General features: G+C 36.5%; 1 protein-coding gene across 6 annotated transcripts in view; it reads left to right on the top strand.

Moving 5' to 3' along the window:
* Window positions 1–21384, top strand: part of UBR5 (ubiquitin protein ligase E3 component n-recognin 5) — an 89009-nt gene that overhangs the window by 38462 nt on the left and 29163 nt on the right. For 4 of the 6 annotated variants that reach the window (XM_039328900.1, XM_039328899.1, XM_039328894.1 and 1 more), the window contains 20 exons: window positions 603–712; window positions 2140–2252; window positions 4106–4249; window positions 4883–4994; window positions 5537–5691; window positions 6437–6634; window positions 7322–7532; window positions 9732–9858; window positions 10494–10645; window positions 11033–11128; window positions 11467–11590; window positions 11867–11964; window positions 12699–12847; window positions 14065–14156; window positions 15102–15248; window positions 15334–15452; window positions 17172–17298; window positions 17403–17532; window positions 17640–17800; window positions 18890–19129. In XM_039328900.1, the coding sequence (XP_039184834.1) occupies window positions 603–712; window positions 2140–2252; window positions 4106–4249; window positions 4883–4994; window positions 5537–5691; window positions 6437–6634; window positions 7322–7532; window positions 9732–9858; window positions 10494–10645; window positions 11033–11128; window positions 11467–11590; window positions 11867–11964; window positions 12699–12847; window positions 14065–14156; window positions 15102–15248; window positions 15334–15452; window positions 17172–17298; window positions 17403–17532; window positions 17640–17800; window positions 18890–19129 (2805 nt within the window). The remainder of the gene's footprint in view (window positions 1–602; window positions 713–2139; window positions 2253–4105; window positions 4250–4882; window positions 4995–5536; window positions 5692–6436; window positions 6635–7321; window positions 7533–9731; window positions 9859–10493; window positions 10646–11032; window positions 11129–11466; window positions 11591–11866; window positions 11965–12698; window positions 12848–14064; window positions 14157–15101; window positions 15249–15333; window positions 15453–17171; window positions 17299–17402; window positions 17533–17639; window positions 17801–18889; window positions 19130–21384) is intronic. The other 2 variants (XM_039328895.1, XM_039328896.1) reach the window with 2 other exon arrangements.

The following is a 21384-nucleotide window of genomic DNA, read 5'->3' as shown; positions in this document are numbered from 1 at the left end:
TAAGTGTTCTAAAATATTGTGAGGAACTTCTTTAATATACTTAGCCATGAGTGAAAATCTTTGAGAAGCATTGAATTATGGATCTCAGTCTTCTAACATTTTTGACTTAAATGGAATTTTGTTTGATTATAATATAGAACTATAATTTTAAACTTAAATATTTCTCTGAGGGCTGCAGCAAATAATGGAGAGAAGCAGTTAGGTAGGTAGTCTTGAGTAATGCATAATTTTCAGGGTTTTTTGAGTTTTTATTTTAATTCCAATTTTCACTGACAATGCTTTAATTTGTACATTTTAAATAGTTTTTTAAATGTTATATTAACAATGCTTGCTTACCTAAAGATACCAGAAAAATGAATAGGTATATCTGAAGCATTCACCAATCTTGAATTTGTGAGAAAGCAGACTTACTTATAACTTTTGTGTGCTGTCCCAAAAGAGAAAGATTTTCTTACAATAAATTAACTTGAAAGCAATTTAGATATAAATTAACAAAATTAGAAATGGTATAAATGGGATAAGAAATATTCCAGAATAAAAATATGAATTCTAAGCTTGACTGACTCAAAGTGTATGAATTATTTCTTTCTTTGAAATCTTAGGCCTGAAAGTAAGCAGGAGCCAGTGAAAACTGAAATGGGCCCACCACCTTCTCCAGCCTCTACCTGTAGTGATGCGTCTTCAATAGCAAGCAGTGCATCAATGCCCTACAGTAAGTTATATGAAAAGAAATACTTCATAATTGCATTGTCACTAATTTTGCAGTTGAAGTAATTTATCCATAATTAACCTCTAAATATTTAATACAGTTATTTGGAAAATACCAATTTTTTGATGAATTTATATATTTTTATTCCATTTAATCAGTGATGTTTTCATATTTTCTTCATTATATTTAATATATTTGAAGATGGTATCAAGATGCAATTGCTCTGAATTCTGCCTGTTGCTTAGGTAGCACATGGCCCAATTGCTCCTGTTGCATTCTCCAGCTGGTAGGAGTCACCAGTGTGAATTCCACATCAGACATATAGAATACATTATTAGGATAGTGTCAGATTGATTTAGTTCTACAGGAAACTTTCCTTCTTCAGCTGTTTCTGATTACTTTAATTGTTGCCACTGGTGGGAAAATTTGAACAGCGGCAGTTGAGTAACACATATACAAATGCCCTAGTTACTTGTTCTTCCATTACTAATGGCTTTGCAGATCTGTGCTTGGTTAAATATAGACAGGACCTCTTTATCTGCAATAAATGTTGTTGCCACGCTGTTTGATTTAGAAGACATTGTGGAGGGGGAAGTATTTCACACATTGCAGAATGGTAGGTGGACTTTAACACCTGTATAAAACACTTTTTTCATCTGTGGTTTCTTTATCTGTGATTGTTAGCCTTTACAATGCCTTGGTAAGACCACACTTGGAATACTGCATCCAATTTTGGTCACCACGATGTAAAAAAGATGCTGAGACTCTAGAAAGAGTACAGAGAAGAGCAACAAAGATGATTAGGGGAAGAAGAGGGAGTCAAGCTATTCTCCAAAGCGCCTGGAGGCAAGAAGCAATGGATGGAAACTAACCAAGGAGAGAAGCAACCTAGAACTAAGGAGAAACTTCCTGACAGTTAGAACAATTAACCAGTGGAACAACCTGCCTCCAGAAGTTGTGAATGCTCCAACACTGGAAGTTTTTAAGAAGAGACTGGACAGCCATCTGTCCGAAATGGTGTAGGGTTTCCTGCCTGAACAGGGGGTTGGACTCAATGACCTCCAAGATCTCTTCCAACTTTATTATTTTTATTATTATTATTAAGTGGAACTCCTGTAAATATTCAGTTTATGCCGCTTATAAAAAATAAGCTAGAATTCTCAGAAGTTCTGCTTTATTATTATGTCCAAATGCAGCCAAGCTTTTAAGATTAGATTCAAAGATCAATAAAATACTAATTTAATAGATAAAAGTGTTTTAATGAGAAAGTTTATTTATATTTCATATTTCTTAATCACCCATCTCACTTGGTTATACTATAATTATATTGTATATAAATAATATATACTATAAGTTATATTGTAGCCATATGCAGATTTTCTATAATCAAACTTATTTTAATTTTTTTTCATTCTTTGTGCTTATCTAAGAACGCCGAAGATCTACCCCAGCTCCTAAAGAAGAAGAGAAGGTGAATGAGGAACAGTGGTCTCTTAGAGAAGTGGTATTTGTGGAAGATGTTAAAAATGTTCCTGTTGGGAAGGTTTGTATAAAACAAATCCCGTTTTTGCTTACCTTTGTTTTTCTGCTTTTTTTTAATTATCTCACAGTAATTATTTTACTCTGAAATAGAGATTTGTACAAATGATTTTGAACTTGATGCTGCTTATTTTGTATTAGCTTAATCAAAACATACAAGATACATTACAAGCTGCTTCTCTGTGGCAGGATATTGTCTTAAATGATTTCTCCCCCCCCCCAGTTACTCTGCTAAACTAGAATTGTTTGTTAGTTTTGAATAGATATAACCTCAGTCTGCATATAATAAGCGATTTAGCTATCATAAGCCATTTAATTAGAATATAGCACTTCAAAATTGCTAACGCATTTCGAGCGTATAATATTTTCAACATGACAGTTTTAGTTAGGTAACTACAGTTTTAATGTGCTGGGATTGGGGAGTACCTTTCGGTTTTTACTTTAAAAGCAGCATAAAAATAAAATACATTTAAAATAAAGCTTCTAGGCAATTATTTGTCAACTTTCAAAGCTCTTTAGTATTCTGTAAGTGACATATTGGATAACATGCTATGTTACAAATTAAGAAAGCTTCTTTGTGTGAAGTCAGATATCAGATTTTTCATTCTGTTCTGATAAAACACTAAAATGGGGGCCCAGAGCATAGAAGCTTTTAATGAGGCTGGAAGATTGTTTAAATTGAACATAGCCAGCTTCAGGAAAAATACCGTATTTTCCCGTGTATAAGACGCTATTTTTTCCTGCGAACACAGTTCAAAAATCAGGTGCGTCTTATACAAGTGCAGCGTCTTATATACAGAAAAGTAATGGTAACTTCTGCAGCCCAGGGCATGCCTGTGTGGGTTGCCATGCCGCCTGGTGCAGGTGTCAAGCCCCTGTGGGCTTGCCATTAACGGGAGGGGGAGGGTGCAAGACCATTGGCCAGCTGCACTTCCGGATTTGCTGGCTCAGCTCTTTGATGCTCTGCCGAACAGCTGATCGGCACGGAGAAACTCACATGCTAGAGTGTCTTATACAAAGGTGCATCTTATAAATGGAAAAATACAGTAGATTATGATACCACTGCTGTGTTGCTGTCTTGAGTGGATGCTCTTTAGTAAAGAAAATTATGTATTCTAATATTGTGGTATGCTTATAGTACAGTGATGGCAAATCTTTTGAGACCAAGTGCCCAAACTGCAACCCAAAACCTACTTATTTATCGCCGGGTGCCAAGTGGGCATGGCCATTGGATGGGTGTGGCTGTGGTCATGGCAGATTGGGTGGATGTGGCCAAGGTGGGCGTGATCACCTCAATGTTGCTCATGGGGAGGGATGCCTATGGGGGCAGGGCAGAGTTGGGGGAGATCCAGGGGGTCTCTGGCAGGTGGAGCAATGGGCAGGAGGCTCGTCCTGCAGGGTGAGGCGAGCAAGGCGAGGCAGGACGGGAGTGCCATTGTCACAGGGCAAGGTGAGGCAGGGGCCAGGGCAGCTGCTGCCTGACACCATCGGCCCCTGCACACAGAGGCCAGCGAGCGCATGGGTGCTGGGGATGCATCCAGCCATGTAGGACCTCGGCGAGTTAGTGGGCGGCTGGTTGAAGAGGGATGGTTGCCATCTCCAGGGCATTGCGAGCATGCCCACAGAGAGGGCTCTGAGTGCCGCCTCTGGCACCCGTGCCATAGGTTCGCCACCACTTTTATAGTAGAAGAACTGTGTCTCTAAAAATACGGTAGGCAACATCTCTGATGTTGAAAATATTAACTCAGGTTTTATTTATATTTCCTAAAATGTTAATATCTTTAGTATATTTTAAAACTTAAGTCTTCAACTTCATTATGTCTTTCATTTAATTCTATATACGTATTTTTGTTTTAGGTATTAAAAGTGGATGGTGCTTATGTTGCTGTAAAATTTCCAGGAACATCTACTACTGCAAATTGTGCAAGCAGCACTGGGTTAGATCCTGATCCCTCTTCTCTTCTTCAAGATTGCCGATTGCTCCGAATAGATGAACTACAAGTATGTGTAGTAAAGAGAAAATATGACAGTTTAAATGGGTAGCAGTTTGCTGCTGAGGGCTACAAGTTACCATTTATATATGAATCTGTTAATCATCTTTAAAAAGATGTCAGCTATAGAAGATACAGAAATGAACAGATAATAGAAGAACTGTGAAACCTTAATATTTCATGAACCCTGATTATTTTGTTAAAAATCAGCTTAATATGATGTAAATGAGATTTTAAAATTACTCAAAATCTGTTAAATGAAAACCTGGGCCCATTTATAAAATTGCTGTAAATTCAGAATAAGTAAAAACGTGTAACTTATTTTTAGTTACTATATATAGGATACAATTATGGACATTTTGTAAGATTAGATTAAAAGGAATATAGCTAATGATGAATGATAAAAATTATTATTTTTAACCACAACAACTTTGTTGAGTAAATGTCAGGGACAATGAATAGAGGGAAGAAATTGATTTTCAGCATCGTGATGCCCACTTGTCACCATGCAAGAAAAATTAACTTGGCTGGGACTGCAAAAGAATCTCTAGTTCTTTCTAGTAAATTTTATGCTCTTAATGAGAGGAGTGATTAGATACAGCAAGTTAATTGTATTTAAGTTACAAAATTTTATTTGTTACAGGTGGTAAAAACTGGTGGGACACCAAAAGTTCCAGATTGTTTTCAGAGAACCCCTAAAAAACTATGTATTCCAGAAAAAACAGAAATTCTGGCGGTTAATGTAGATTCAAAAGGTAGGTGTGAACTTTTTTCTTCCTCACTGTATAGCACAGTCAAACATCAACACAGGAAATGCTTTATGATAATTTATATTATGTCATAAACTGTTTTATGATAGTTTTATAAAACTATTAATTTTATAAAATTTGCCAAGTTTCAATTCCATAGGAGTTATAGGTCCTGGATTTTGAATGCATTCTGTAAATTAGGTCATTTGAAGTACCTTGGTTAAAAAATTGTTGCCTATGATGAATTGTTTTGCCCAGGAACAAGACTTTTAGAAGTATGTTGTTGTTGTTAATTGCGAAGTCGTGTCCGACCCATCGCGACCCCATGGACAACGTTCCTCCAGGTCTTCCTGTCCTCTACCATTTTCTGGAGTCCATTTAAGTTCACACCTACTGCTTCAGTGACTCCATCCAGCCGTCTCGTTCTCTGTCGTCCCCTTCTTCTATTGCCCTCAATCTTTCCCAGCATTAGGCCCTTCTCCAGTGAGTCCTTCTCATTAGAAGTATATAGATATGTTAAATTAGCAATGGTCTTTTTCACTTTTTAGGAGTCCATGCTATCCTCAAGACTGGAAATTGGGTTAGATATTGCATTTTTGATCTAGCAACTGGAAAAGCAGAACAGGAAAATAATTTTCCCACTAGCAGCCTTGCTTTCCTTGGGCAGAATGAGAGAAGTGTTGCTATTTTCACTGCTGGACAGGTTTGTTGTTATTCTAAATATTTAGAACAGGGTTTTAATGCAAACTTGAATTATTTTGAACCTTGTCTTTATAGGAAAGCTGTCAGTATTCTTGATCCATATACAGGTGCATAATTTTTCTCTATATTTGGGGTGCAAGGAATGGGAAAAGAAAGAAAGTTCCAAATATTTAATAGAGAGGGTTTATCTAAGTCTATGACACAGTTCGGTGGTTGAGGAGGGAAAATCTTGGGAAGGTCTCCTCCCTTTCTGTGACGTTTGGAATTATTTCATTGGTGAATATACAATCCCTACACAAAACAGGAATGATCAGTTCCCATCATCCCTGACATAAAATTTGTGATATTGGAATAGATGTTGTGATATCTATGTTAAATGGTAAAATGTGCGTATAATCTTTTATGCAGATGGGATTATTCACATAAGTTGGAATGACATTTCAAACTCAGTATTGCAAACTCAAAACATTCTTAATTTGAAACATGTTGCATATTTATAACAATTGCCCTTAGTTTGTGATTGCTTTGAAGAGAAAGAGGTTATGTCTAAGATGAGTTGAGCTGAGTTTACTTCAGGAGATGCTGCTGCTGGAAGCCACATTTGTCCTGTTGTTAAAATAGGCAAGATGGCAGAAAGAATGTTCAATTAAGAAGAACAATAGCTGGTAGATGGGGAAGGTAAACTTTGTAACAGTGAGAAAAATAACTAGAATTTTGTATTGCATCACATTTTGCTTCCTACATAGGAATCACCAATCATTCTTAGAGATGGAAATGGTACCATATACCCAATGGCAAAAGATTGTATGGGTGGAATAAGAGATCCTGACTGGCTTGATCTTCCTCCTATTAGCAGTCTGGGAATGGGAGTACATTCCTTAACAAATATTCCTGCTAATTCAACCATTAAAAAGAAAGCTGCTATCATCATAATGGCTGTTGAGGTAATTAAATATATTGAACATGCCAAATGCTAAATAAATAAATAAATATATCAAACAAAAGTTAGAGGCGTTGTATCTTTTACTCTCTTGGTCTGTATCCAGTCTTTTGTAGATATTCCTAAATAATGATTTTAATCTGAGAGATCTAGGCTTTATATAGATTTCTGATGTACTACAAATATTTCGATAAAACCAAAGCTCTTTTTCAAAGTTATATAGTTGATTTCTGAAGAGTTGTGCAGTTTAAGTGACCATTACGGTATAAAGTTAGAGCTAGAATCTTCAAAAATGTAATCCTATAATTGCAGATTGTTCTGCTATGGTATTAAATGTACTGAAAATTAAAACAGACATTTTATCTCCTTGTCAGCAAGCATTTGGATACAGTCAGAGATTTTAAATGTACATTATATTGCTTACTATTTAAGGCAGGTAGATTTTAAAGGGCCAAAATTTTCTAGTTTTCACATTACTTTATAGATCATACACTTTTGACTGAAATCATTACTGGTAAAATTAGTTCATTTATAAAATGCAACATTAATTCTTTATTATCACAATTTTATTGATTGTATTTCTGGCTCACCCCTTTTCACGGAGTTCAGAGCAGTAAAATAGTTTTTAAAAATGAACTGTATACAGTAGCATACACTGGGTAATGGTGCCTGTTTTATTTTCTGGGTGCAGAAGCAGACTTTAATGCAACATATTCTGCGATGCGACTATGAGTCCTGCAGACAGTATCTTATGAACCTCGAACAAGCTGTTGTCTTGGATCAGAATCCACAAATGCTACAGACATTTCTTGGCCATCGATGTGACGGAAATAGAAATATTCTGCATGCTTGTGTGTCTGTGTGCTTTCCAACCAGTAATAAAGAAACTAAAGAGGAGGAGGGTAAGCTTAACAATCTGATGCAAATTCTTCTGCACATTGTTGAAAGAAGGGTCCGCTGTTATTCAGAAATAAATTTTGAAGTAGCTTTGTACATATATAGACAAATTAGTCACTTTGAGAGTCTTTGAGATTCAAATGTTATACCCATGGCTAGCATGGCTACCTTGGGAAGTAACAGGTATAACAGTGATATGCAGCACTTTAATTTTAAAGCCAAAAATATGTTTCAGAGCAGCATGGACATACATGCCACAATTGTTGGTGTCTGCTTAAGCTGCATTTTTTTCTGGACCAACAGTCCTTTAGAGCAGGCATGGGAATTCTGTCAGCACCTCCTTAATATAAGCATGTAATTTCCTGGAAATACAGAGGATAACTGTTGCTTAGAAAAAGACAGCTTTTTTTAGAGAGGTACATTCTGTGCACCCATATCCACTCTGAAGCACCTTCTCTGATTGGATCTAAAAATCTTTAATAGTCCCAGAACACAGAACATGCCTATTTACAGAGATTTTAGATTCTCTTTGAAATAAGACTGGGCTTGGAAGAAGGCTGTTTCTTAATATTTGGATTAAGCTGTACAGAAAATCCTTGTTGAATGGTGCTAATCGGGATTAGAAACTTCATTATTAAGCAATGCAGTTGTAAATAGAAAAACCACATGACCATGCTGCTTAGCGATGGCAGTTCAGGCAGCATGAGTGCTGTCATTAAGTGAGGACTGAGAGGGTTGTTAAATGAGCACCTCATGCGACTATGACTTCCGGCGTCCTGCTTATGGGAAGCTGGAAATGAAGGTCACAAATTGCAATCACACGATTGCAGATGATGCAAAGACTATATATATATGAACTCTGGTTGTAACTACCACTTGTCCAGTACCATTGTAAGTTTGAACAGTCATTGAATGAGAGGTCATTAAATGAGGGACCTCTTCTATACTAAACCAAAACCAAAACAATGTAAAAACTGGGTCACTGAGAAAGAGCTGTTGTAGAAGATGACCAGGCTGAGCCCAAGGAAGAGGCCAACACATCATCAGTCATGAATCCCTTCGTGCCCACCTTGAATTCATTCTACTCTTATCTTCGGCTAATTTCTGTTGGTCGTTAGTAGTTCAGATTCTTGTAGAGAGCTCAAGCTTACAATAAATCTTTATATCCATTTGAATTGTCTCAATCTCCTGATTTTTCTAGTGCTTGACAACTGTAGAATAAAAGGGAAAGAGAGAATTTTGGTCCTCATTCTCTAAATCATTTTATCATCTGTGAGGTTTTTTTTTTTTTAAAAAAATAACTAAATGGCTGCCTTAGGCTACTGGAAGATTATTTGCACTTTCATTTGTTTCCATCCATTCTGGTAACATTACTTGGAGGCAAAATAATAAAAAATTAAAAAGTCGGCTACTTGCAGTGAAAGTAACCTAGCGCTACTTTAAATGCCCTGTAAGCTATTTTTGAGCCTCTGAACATTGTGTCCTCCAAATGCATTATTACATTGCTAAGAGATTGACATCCACATTTACTAAATGTTATAATAAAGAGCTTAAATTGCCTTGCTGGTCATTAGCTGACTGTCAATTATATAGGGTAGGGTAGGGTAGGGTAGGGTAGGGTAGAGTAGAATAGAATAGAATAGAATAGAATAGAATAGAATAGAATAGAATAGAATAGAATAGAATAGAATAGAATAGAACCTTTATTGTTACTTTAAATGTAAACAAATCATCATACATTAAAATGAAATTTCATTGCATTCAGCTCTCAAAAAAATACCCACATACATATGCATATACCCACACACACAAACATATATGACACAGAGAAACATCACAGTCTAGTTTGAATGTATATATACATAGTGGAGGGGAAAAGAATCCTGGGAATTTACAATGCGGAAAGCATAAGGAACAAAGCTGTTACAGAATCTAGTAGTTCTGCTATAAATACGTCAAAACCTCCTCCCAGAGCAAACCGTGAAGTGAGTGTGTGGGGTCATGCAGCTACCTTCTGTGATTTAAATTAGCCTAACCTTCTGATTCCTTGAAACTTTATTAAATAAATTTTTATTCCTGTCATTGTTTTGCATTTGAGTAAATATTTGATATATGCTATTGATTTCATATTAGGACATTTATATAAAAATGACAAATGCATGTGAAAGAGAACAGTTTTGTCAAGGTTCTTATTTATGTTTCAGAAGCAGAGCGCTCAGAAAGGAATACGTTTGCTGAAAGGTTATCTGCCGTTGAAGCTATTGCAAATGCTATTTCAGTGGTTTCAAGTAATGGACCAGGAAATCGTGCAGGTTCCTCCAGCAGTAGAAGGTAGGTTAGCGATGATGATTATGATGATGATATCTGTTCAGTCGAGTCTGATTTTGGGCGATTCTATGGGTCAGGTCTCTCTGTATCTTCTAGTACTTGTACTTTGAATTTTGCTGCTGTTTAGCCACTGTGTTCTTTGATGGCATAGTTTCCTTTTACTGCTACTTTTTCCAAACATAATTGCTTTCTCCACTGAAGAAGCTTGTTGGATGAGAAGCGAAATGTTTTTAAAGAAGACACCAAGAAAGTCTAGTTGCCATTTGGAAAAAACACATTTGGGACCTTTGAATTGTGATACTGGCGAAAACTTGTTGTTTTTAATAATTAACATTATTATCAAGTAATATAATATGGATCACAAGAAAACCACATCATTTCAGATTAGGTGAAATCTGGTTTGATTGCTTATCAGAAGCCATAATGAAAATAACACTTATATATTTTGGACACGTAATATAAAGGGAGGTTTAACTGGGAAGAGCCTGATATTTGGCAAAATCAAAAGCAAATGAAAGGCAAGATGGCTAGATACCTGTACTTGATGATAAAAGTGTCAGTTTACCAGCTTAGCAGACCATTTTGGTAAAATTATTTTTTTTCTAAAAATGCATAATTATTTATGACTTTATTGTTAGTTTGCGACTGAGAGAAATGATGAGACGATCTTTGAGAGCAGCAGGTTTGGGCAGACATGAAGCTGGAGCTTCATCAAGTGATCATCAGGATCCTGTTTCTCCTCCCATAGCTCCTCCAAGCTGGGTTCCTGATCCTCCAGCGATGGATCCCGGTAAGATCCTGAGATGTTCCTCTGCATAATTGCAGATTCCAAACAAATGTTAATGATATGTCAGATGAACCCTGTAGCAAGAGTCATGTAAATATGAAAGACATGTATACCTACCTTAAATACCTGTAATAGGTACATAATATAACCTATTTGATTGCATGCAGTATTTAATGAAGTGTTAAATTATCACATGGATGTTTTTTAGCAATTGTTGCTCATTTTTAGTTTTTTTGCCTGCTGTTTGCTAGTTACTCTTAGACTTATTGAATAACTTTTGGCTAGAAGAAAACTTAAGGAAAGGGGTTTTTTTTAGTTAATATGGGGGGGTTTCCATGTTGGGATGTATTTTATTTATTGATATACATCCTGCTATTCTGTTTGCTAAAGATGGTGACATTGATTTTATCCTGGCTCCTGCTGTGGGGTCTCTTACCACAGCAACAACTGGCACTGGCCAAGGACCAAGCACTTCTACCATACCAGGTGAGAGAACATTATTTGATATGCTTAAATTTATATCTTTGCAAACAGACTGTGGAGATGTATTTACCTAAAGAACTCCACCCTTGTACTAGCTACTCTTATTTGCCAGTATTTCTGTAAGTCCTACAAGTATATTCCATAATAATTTGCATGCATTAAAATATGTTGTCAGTTAAAATGTTGCTTCAGGATATAAAAGGCCCAGTCCTTCTATTTCCACTAATGTTGATAATTTTGTCATATCACATTTCAAATACAGTTGCAATATCAGTCGTAATTGTCACAGCAACAAAGCAGCTTTTAAATTTTGTTTTCCATCCATGTTTTCTGATTTGTAGGTCCTTCTACAGAACCTTCTGTAGTGGAATCAAAAGACAGGAAGGCCAATGCGCATTTCATACTGAAATTGTTGTGTGACAGTGTTGTTTTACAGCCATATCTCCGGGAACTGCTGTCAGCCAAGTAAGAATCCTCTTGTTAAATTTCACGCATTGGCTTCATACTCCTCAGAAGCAAGTAGAATAACTTACCTCTTCCAGAGAATCAGTATTTGGTTTTATTCCTGCTTTTTCAATCAAGCCGTTACCTGTCCTCATATTCTTATGCATTTTTGAAAATCAGGACTCAAGTAAAATATATGTTGTTTTTTAAATGTCTTTACATTGATTTTTTTTTAAAAAAAATCTTTCCTGAAGGTATTTCAATTAGAAAATGATATGGATATATTTTTGTTTGTAGGGATGCAAGGGGCATGACACCATTTATGTCTGCGGTCAGTGGCAGAGCATATCCTGCTGCAATTACTATTTTAGAAACTGCACAGAAAGTTGCCAAAGGTATGGACATTTTTTTTAAAAAAAAATTGCTAATGATTTAGGATTTTTTTCTTTGAGAGTTTGACATGTTTTATAATATAGAATGAATAGAAAATTGCAGTTTCCTTACTACTTGTCTATATTACTTGGATTATTCCCTTCTCTGGAGTTGGATTAATTCAGCTGAAGGAATTTTCTTAGAAAATTTATTTTTTTACCATCTCTCTCCATGTAGTGAATTATATTTTCATTGAGACACAGGTTGTGGAGTAGTTAAGGCATCAGGCTAGAAACTGGTAGACTGTGAGTTCTAGCCCTGCCTTGGGCATGAAGTCAGGTAGGTGACCATGGGCCAATCACTTTCTCTCGGCCCTAAGAAGAAAATAATGGCACACCATTTCCAAAAAACTTGCCAAGAAAACTTCAAAGATTTGTCCAGACAGCCTCTGAGAATCGGACATGATTGAATGAAGGAAAAAAACAACTATTTTCATTACTTATTGACATTTTATTTTGTTGACTTTTAAAAGAGTTTCAGATAGTTAATAAAGGAAGGTATATAGCAGTTACTCTCAATAAAGACAAAATAGTCACAGGACAACCTGTGTTGTCCTGTATAAGTATAGCATAATATATAACTGAAGTAAAGCAGTGTTTCCTTTTCACTTTTGCAGAGCTTCTGAGTGTTTTTAAACTCCTAGTTTTGATGTTTAATTTGGAACCTTCTCTCCTCTTTCTGCTCCTTCTTTTTAAAGCAGAGGCAATGTCAAGTGAAAAAGAGGAAGATGTCTTTATGGGAATGGTTTGTCCAACTGGCACAAATCCAGATGACTCTCCTTTGTATGTTTTGTGTTGCAACGATACTTGTAGTTTCACATGGACTGGTGCAGAACATATAAATCAGGTAAATTTAGGGAGTCTTGGTTGGCATTTTTGTCATTTGTTTATTTTCCCAAGTTTACAATTTATTTAAAAAAATTCCACATTTGTTTCACTATTGCTATTTTTCTTTCAGCCTTTTCAATTTTCCATGCAGACTAAAACAGTTGAATTTGGTTTAAACCCAGATGTAATTATTCTTGCAATAAACTCGTTAACTTATTTTTAATTTATTTTTGTTAAGTTAAAACTATGACTAATTCAGTATTCAGCCATTGATAAGCAACAGTTGTGTACTTAGATGTTACCCTGCGTTAATGCTTGTATGCTAAATTAAAAATCTAATCTTTGGTAACATTGGGAAAGGAAACCGGTTCTCATTTGATGTTTAATAATGAAAAGAGACATACAAATAATAAACCAGAAGAATGACTTGGGTAACATTCCTATATGGATTTATAAAAGAAAAACTATTAAAAGTTTTGAAAAGATTTGAGAAGAGACAAAAAAGAAAAAAACCCTAGTTCTTGGATATATTTAAACAGATTAAAGATCAAGGTTGTTAAAAGTAAAGAGGAGTAATCTAAAGTTGATTACTTCAAGGTTAAAATAGATAGGTTGCTATCTCTGGTAACTTTTAATGGAATTTTGCTGACCAGAATGACAAGGCTTTAAAGTTTTATTTATAAATAATAAATGAGACATGGGAAGAAGAATTATTTTCTTCTATTTTATGTGAAATTTAAGTGACAAGTTACTAAAATTATTTTATACTTGCTGTGATGAAGGGGGAAGTTATTTCTTTATGTTTTTCTTTTTCTTTACTATATTCTTATTTTTTCCTTATTTTCTATTTTTCTGTTTTTTTCTATTTTTTCTATAGTTTTTTTCTATTTTTTTTTATAACTTTTTTATTTTTTTAAGATAAAAATATTACCTTGTATTACCTTTTAACCTTTTAATTGTAATGCTTAATAAAATTATTGAAAAGAAAAAGAAAGTGAACAGGGCTGAAAATTACCACAATTTTAGAAAATGTGTCTGGAAGTCTTAATATCCTTAAGATAGTCACTGCTGCAAATGCACTTTTTCCAGTGGTTGGCTATTCTACAGAATGAGAAAAGGAAGTCATAATTTTGTGCCAAACATCCAGTATACTTTCAATATCTATGTGTAGAGGGAGGGGAGGGAGAAGGGTGTTAATTTGACTTTTTCTAAAATGTGGTTTTCCTCCCATGTCAGGATATATTTGAATGCCGAACATGTGGTTTACTGGAATCTCTGTGCTGTTGCACAGAATGTGCACGAGTGTGCCATAAAGGCCACGATTGCAAGTATGTTTATGTTTACTGTAATAAATAATCACAGATTCTGTTAACTATATCCATTTTAGTGGGCTCTAAACACAAAAGAGCCAACACAACACAGATATTCATAAGCTATTACCTACCACTATTCCACTATTCCCCATTGCCATTCCTACTCCTACTCCTGTTATTTCAACTGCTACTTCTAGTGAGTTTTGCTAGAGAAAATTACCTGTTTCTAGTTGCTTTAGGCTACTTCAAGCTGCTTTACTTCCATACAGGAACACAGATCCTTCACAACCAGCTGTGTCTCAGCAAGCTTTTATAGTCAGTGATGTTGTGCTGGCTGGGGTTGAAAGAGACAGAACAATAGTACTACAAGTAATGGCCATTTTCAGGGCAGCCTGCTCTCTCACAGTGAGGTTTAGTGATTTATTGTTCAAAATTGTTCTTATGTATTTTTATTGTTAATATACGAAAACATACGACAGAAAAGTTGAAATTGAAGCTGTGGATCCCATTTCTGTTGGGGTGAGAAGGTGAAGATTCACTCAAGTCAAGTTTAACGCTAAATGACTACATGGCCGTTGCCATTTTCTTTCCTTGGCAACAGCTTGTAGTTTGCCATGGCCACTTTCTGAAATGTTTTTCCTACTTCCCAGTCAAACATACAGCATGGTATGACTTGATAGTCTTCTGTCCAAATGTCAACCGATCCTGCTTTCTCTCTCTGTCTCTCTGTCTTATCTGTCTCCTTTCTGTTTAGACACAGGGGTTTGAGCATTCCTTCTTGGCAACAGTTGCTATGTATTCACAAGTACATAGGCAAGGGACAATTTACTCTTTTTCATAATTGTTATTCTTAAATTAGTGCAATCCTTTATACATGACCATAAAGCTCACATTTTTAGTTCTATAGTTCATATTGATGTGAAAAGTGATCATATGTAATTAAAATTTCCTCTCTTTCAGGCTTAAACGCACATCACCTACAGCATACTGTGATTGTTGGGAGAAATGCAAGTGCAAAACATTAATTGCAGGACAGAAATCTGCCCGTCTTGATTTGCTTTTCCGGCTGCTTACTACTACAAATCTTGTCACCATGCCAAATAGTAGGCAAGTGTCTGTTTATTCCAAATGGGAGAAAGTGATCTGAGAAATTCAGAGCAGTCTTTTTTTTACACTTCTCTCTATATTCTAGGGGGGAACATCTTCTATTGTTCTTAGTACAGACAGTTGCGCGACAAACAGTAGAGCACTGCCAATACCGGCCTCCAAGAATTAGAGAAGATCGTAATCGTAAAACTGCAAACCCTGAAGGTAGGCCATTCAGTGATTTACAAAATTTTCTGTTATAGTCTCCCTTCAAAAATCTCCCAGGACACATAAGAGGAGGAATAATATATAATATAAATACTATTATATTAGCTATCCTAGGCTTCTCTTTCCATTCTTTTCCTGCCTTACCTTAGGATGAGCTTAGCTATTTATATGTTGTATTTCCACATCTTCCCTTTCTTATCTTAATATTTCATTTTCCCATCACCTTTCTAGTTTAGGAATATACAACTTCTGTAAATTGAATCAATTTTTTTGAAGGTCCACTCCAAATTGATAAGATTACCCTCTGATTTGGAGAGATTGAAAGAATTTTAAGATGTGAAATGGGAAGCCTAAGCATCTGCAATACTTAAGGCATCCATTTTGTTCTTTAATTCACCAACTCTCAAAATGCAAAAGCAATTCTATATGAATGAGAAAATACATATCCTATCTGTAGATGTCTCTAAGCCCCAAACATAACAGAATGCTGGTCACTTATTGGGAAAGCTCTTTCTGGTTTGGGGCAGGGGAGGCATCAAAGTAATATTAGTTTCACCAATTTTTGCTGTCCTCTTATAGAAAAGAGTGGAGTATTTTATTTAATTGTTTTAAAAATTATTTTATAGTGGTTTCTCCAGTGGTTTCTTCTCTCTTTCAACCTAATAGTAGGTAAAATAGTAGGCGAGACCTGGATCAAAAACAGCAACTGTTTTTGACAATCGCTTGGACGATCGCTTGACCATGAGCCAGCAGTGTGTAGCAGCAGCCAAAAAAACTAATACAATCCTGGGTTGTATAAACAGAGGCATAGAATCAAGTTCACGCAAAGTATTAGTGCCACTTTATAAAACCCTAGTAAGACCACACCTGGAATACTGCAATCAATTTTGGTCACCATACTACAAAAAAGTTGTTGAGACCTTGGAAAAAATTTAGAGAAGAGCAACTAAAATGATCAAAGGCCTGGAGACTAAAACATATGAAGAATGGCTGCAGGACTTGGGTTTGGCTAGTCTAAAGAAAAGAAGAAACGGGTGACATGATAGCAGTCTTCCAGTATTTGAAGGGCTGCCACAAAGAAGAGAGCATCAAACGATTCTCCAAAGCACCAGAGGGCAAGACAAGAAACAATGCTTGGAAACTGACCAAAGAGAGAATCAACCTGGAATTAAGGAGAAACTTCCTAACAGTGAGGACAATTCACCAGTGGAACAGCTTGCCTTCAGAAATCGTGGGCGCTTCATCACTGGAGGTTTTTAAGAAGAGACTAGACCGTCACTTGTCTGAAATGGTATAGGTTTTCCTGCTTGAGCAGGGGGCTGGACTAGAAGACCTTCAAGATCCCTTCCAGCTTTATTCTATTCTATTCTAAAAATGGAAGGGAAGTTTGTGAGAGAATGTAGCAGCAGATTTAACCATGTAACTTTCCTGATTTCCTGAGCAGTTCAATTCATACTTGCAAGTTTATCAAACTGGAAGGACTTTTATTTCTCACATTTATTTAGCTGACTATCTCACAAAGTGACTCTGGGTGTCTTAACAATAAAAAGTAAACGATTTTAAAAAAGATATAATAAAAGTAGCAATATTTAACAATGTAGCCATCTCAACAAGTTTCCATTTCCCTAAAATCCCCAAACCTGTTGACATAGCCATATCTGATAATGGCAAAGAATATTCTATAACTATTGAAATCTTCCTTTATTTGTATTTTAGATTCAGATATGCCTGATCATGATTTAGAACCACCGCGATTTGCACAGCTTGCCTTGGAACGGGTTTTACAAGACTGGAATGCATTGAAATCTATGATCATGTTTGGCTCACAGGAGAACAAAGACCCGTGTGTATAGATAACATGTTTCAATTTATTTGAAAATTTGCTTTGTATCAAAGACATGCAACTACATTTTATTCTCTTTTTCCTCTTTTTTCCTTTTTTCCAAGTCTTAGTGCAAGCAGTAGAATTGGTCACCTTTTGCCTGAAGAACAAGTTTATCTTAATCAGCAAAGTGGTACTATTCGGCTGGATTGTTTTACGCATTGTCTCATTGTGAAATGTACAGCAGATATTTTGGTAAGGCGGGTGTTTTTTGGTAGACATAGTGCCAGTTTTTTTTTCAATTAGAAGTTCATATAATAATTTGCAAATCTAAACTGTGATGTGACAGTTGTTTTCTTTAGCTTTTAGATACTTTGCTGGGGACACTTGTCAAAGAATTGCAAAACAAGTACACCCCAGGTCGCAGAGAAGAAGCAATTTCTGTTACAATGCGGTTTCTGCGTTCTGTAGCTAGAGTTTTTGTAATTCTTAGTGTGGAAATGGCTTCCTCAAAAAAGAAAAAGTGAGTTCTATTTTTTAAAAAAATCTTTACTTAAATTAACATTAGGGTGAATACTGTATTTTTATATTATATATCCATTCATGTAGTTTTTTTAATATGAACCTCAAGCTTCAGTTCAGTATAAAAGAACAGAGAATGGCCATCTGTGTTTTGTGAATAAATGTCCCTTTCACATGGAAAATCTGTGACTGAACTGTTCTCAAACTGGGAGCAATTAAGAAAATATAATCATAATTTCCATTAGCTTTAAGCTGTCTGCCTGGCAGCTGGTTTGGTTGTATAAATTAGATGGAAATGTAGCATATTATGCCTCTGATCCTTACTATTTTAAAGACAGTGTATTAAAGTGTTTATTGATGGAAATAATTTGGCATCATATCTAGTGACATATGTTGCCATGGTTTGTACTTCCATCCATCCATCCATCCATCCATCCATCCATCCATCCATCCATCCATCCATCCATCCATCAATCCATCCATCCACCCATCTATAAAACAATACAGTAGTACTTTTAATACTTGTCAGATCTGTAAGTACGGGTATTGGAGAAATTATCCATCTTCTTAACAAGAGCTAAACAAACTGCTCCATGGGGTGAATTAAGACAGAAAGGCATATTCTATTTAAATATTTTGCTATTCTTACTGTTTTTCATTTTGCATGGTGTTTACATAGAAGGATAGAATAGGAGATGGAGCAAAGTCATAGAGGGATTTAAATAAGGATGAGTATCACACTGGAGTAAGCAGGAAGCCAGAATTTAAGGAGGGAGACGTTTATTTAATTAGAGAAGTGACTAATTTGGGAAACAGAATGCTAGATACTAATTAATTCTGGCTAATGTGAGAACAATTCAGTACTCATTGTGAGACCTGATCAGGGCTTTGACACATTTTTTTTTCCAAAAGGATTTTTTTTGCAGCATTGTGGGAGGAGATACAGCTTGACCATGGACTAAATGTAAGGAGAAATTTCTGTAATTACATGGGTAGCAAAAGCATTAAATAAGAATAGTCTTGATTTATATGTTTTGTATATTTTGGTCCCTTAAATGATTTCCTTTTCCCTTTCCCAACTCTTTTCCAGCAACTTTATTCCACAGCCGATTGGAAAATGTAAGCGTGTATTCCAAGCTTTATTACCTTATGCTGTAGAGGAATTATGCAATGTAGCAGAGTCCCTCATTATCCCAGTTAGGATGGGTATTGCACGTCCTACAGCACCTTTTACATTGGCAAGCACAAGTATAGATGCCATGCAAGGCAGTGAAGAGCTGTTCTCAGTAGAACCTCTTCCTCCACGGCCATCTTCTGACCAGTCCAGCAGGTAATGTCCAACATGTAGCTTATTATGATTACATTCTTCTAAATCAGTGGTTCTCAACCTGTGGGTCGGGACCCCATTTGGGGTCGAATGACCATTTCACTGGGGTTGCCAAACAAGGCTGTCCACCATTTTTCCCCCCTTTGGCCACGCCCCTGGCACCCAGTGGTGTATAAGTAGTTGGGAGTCACAACATGGGGAACTGTATTATGGGGTCGCGGCATTAGAAAGGTTGAGAATCACTGTTCTAAATGCAATGCCATATGCTCTTTGTCAGGTTGTCTTTGGTGCAGGTGAGTTTACTTTAAAGTAACAAATCACACCCCACACCCCCCAAAAAAACCTTGTATGAACACGTACAAGCAAACAGTAAAAGGCTTGGTTCACCAGTGTGATATAAATAAAGAGTTCAAAACAATAGTTTCTATATATTTTAAAAGGACAGCATAGCTGAGGATCCCACAAGTAATTCCTCGACTTTTGACTAGTACTTAGTGACTGCTTGAAATTACGATGGGCTTCCCTGGGGTGCTTAAGACTCAGTTCCAATGCTCCCCCTGGTCACATTAATAATAATAATAATAATAATAATAATAATAATAATAATAATAATAATAATAATAATGTTGGAAGGGACCTTGGAGGTCATCTAGTCCAACCCCTTGCTCAGGCAGGAAACCCTATAACATTTTGGACAAATGGCTGTCCAGTCTCTTCTTAAAAACTTCCACTGTTGGAGCATTCACTGCTTCTGGAGGCAGGTTGTTCCATTGGTTAATTGTTCTAACCGTCAGGAAGTTTCTCCTTAGTTCTAGGTTGCTTCTCTCCTTGATTAGTTTCCATCCGTTGCTTCTTGTCCTGCCTTCAGGCGCTTTGAAAATAGCTTGACTCCCTCTTCTTTGTGGCAGCCCCTGAGATATTGGAACACTACTATCGTGTCCCCCCTAGTCCTTCTATTCATTAAACTAGACATGTGTAGCGTCCCCCAATCTGGGGCTAAGCTAGTTTGGCTGGGAATTGTAGTCCCAAAGACTAATCTAGCTAGGAATTATGGAGAAAAGGTCCAACCAAACTGGAGGATGTCAAATTCACAAAGGCTGCCTCTTAATTGATAATTTAGGCAGTGGTCTTCAGCTTGTGGTCTGTGGACCTCTAGGGGGCCGTGATGTCATCACATCCCCCCCCCCAAATCTTGAGTTAAGTCTTGGTGGCCACAAAAGGCATTTAAAAGAAGGGCTGTGGTGTAGAAAAGCCACTGATCTAGGTATTGTTAATTGCAGATGGCACAGCTTCTTTGTTGGACTTTGAGAATTTACAGGGGGAATAGCAAAAAATTCAGCAGTATTTGCAAACTTTTAATCTTTGAGAAAGCCATGACGTTGGACACTTAGCAACTGGCCCACATTTATGGCCGCTGTCACGTACCTGTATTTTATAATGGTTTTGCTGAAAGCTGCCTTTTTAATACAGTTTTTGGCAAAACTGGCTTATAGTGAACAATTGGTTTGCTTAGTGACTGCTGCAAAAAAGGAACCCCAGCCATGATTGTTGCTGCCCACTTGTGCTGCTTCCTTAGCTCCAAAACTGGATCCTAAAAAGGCTTTTCAGAACTTGCCTGGTAGAGCAACCTGCCAACCTAATTGACTTCTTCCAAGCTACCTTGGCATTCATTTCACCAAGATAAGGCGTATACCTTATCCAAAGACCCAATGCTTGGAAAAGTGCCACAGGTTTTCTTCTCTATTTGTTCCTTTTTATTGTCTTTTGAGAAAGAAGAACATGGCTTTGTTTTCCTACAGTCCAAGTGTGCAAAGGAGAGAAAACCAAAGAGCAGTATTCTTTCTTCTGCTTTTTGGTTCTTGTTTGTGAAAAAGGGCCAAATGGAAACATGCAGTTTGGGTGACATGTTTAACATATGCTGGGATGCTCAGCTTCCATCCCAGGACTGGGACAGTGCTTCAGCCCTAGCTCTCTTATTGTGGCTTCACAATGAGAGCACTGGAGGGAGGACTCAGCAGGCACTAGTTGTTGGAAATAGGGTGGCATAATTAGATTGAACATAACTGGAACTCTGTCCAATTATCAAAAATAATTTGCAACTCTGTCACCATCAAAGTTGCTCACAGCCCCCAGTCCAGTTTGCGAACCAGTGAATTTTTGTAATCTAAACAGAAGAAGCAGATTCTTTGGAGATTAAATGATTATACCCCTCTTTGATTTGGATGACTCCGACTTTCTGGGCTTCCCCTGGACATTGA

The sequence above is a fragment of the Crotalus tigris genome, unplaced genomic scaffold (assembly GCF_016545835.1).
Source record: "Crotalus tigris isolate CLP2741 ecotype Arizona unplaced genomic scaffold, ASM1654583v1 scf7180000024384.25900115:4084858, whole genome shotgun sequence".
Lineage (NCBI taxonomy): Eukaryota > Metazoa > Chordata > Lepidosauria > Squamata > Viperidae > Crotalus > Crotalus tigris.
The sequence above is the reverse complement of the archived record's forward strand: the minus strand, read 5'-3'. Positions and strand labels throughout refer to the sequence as shown.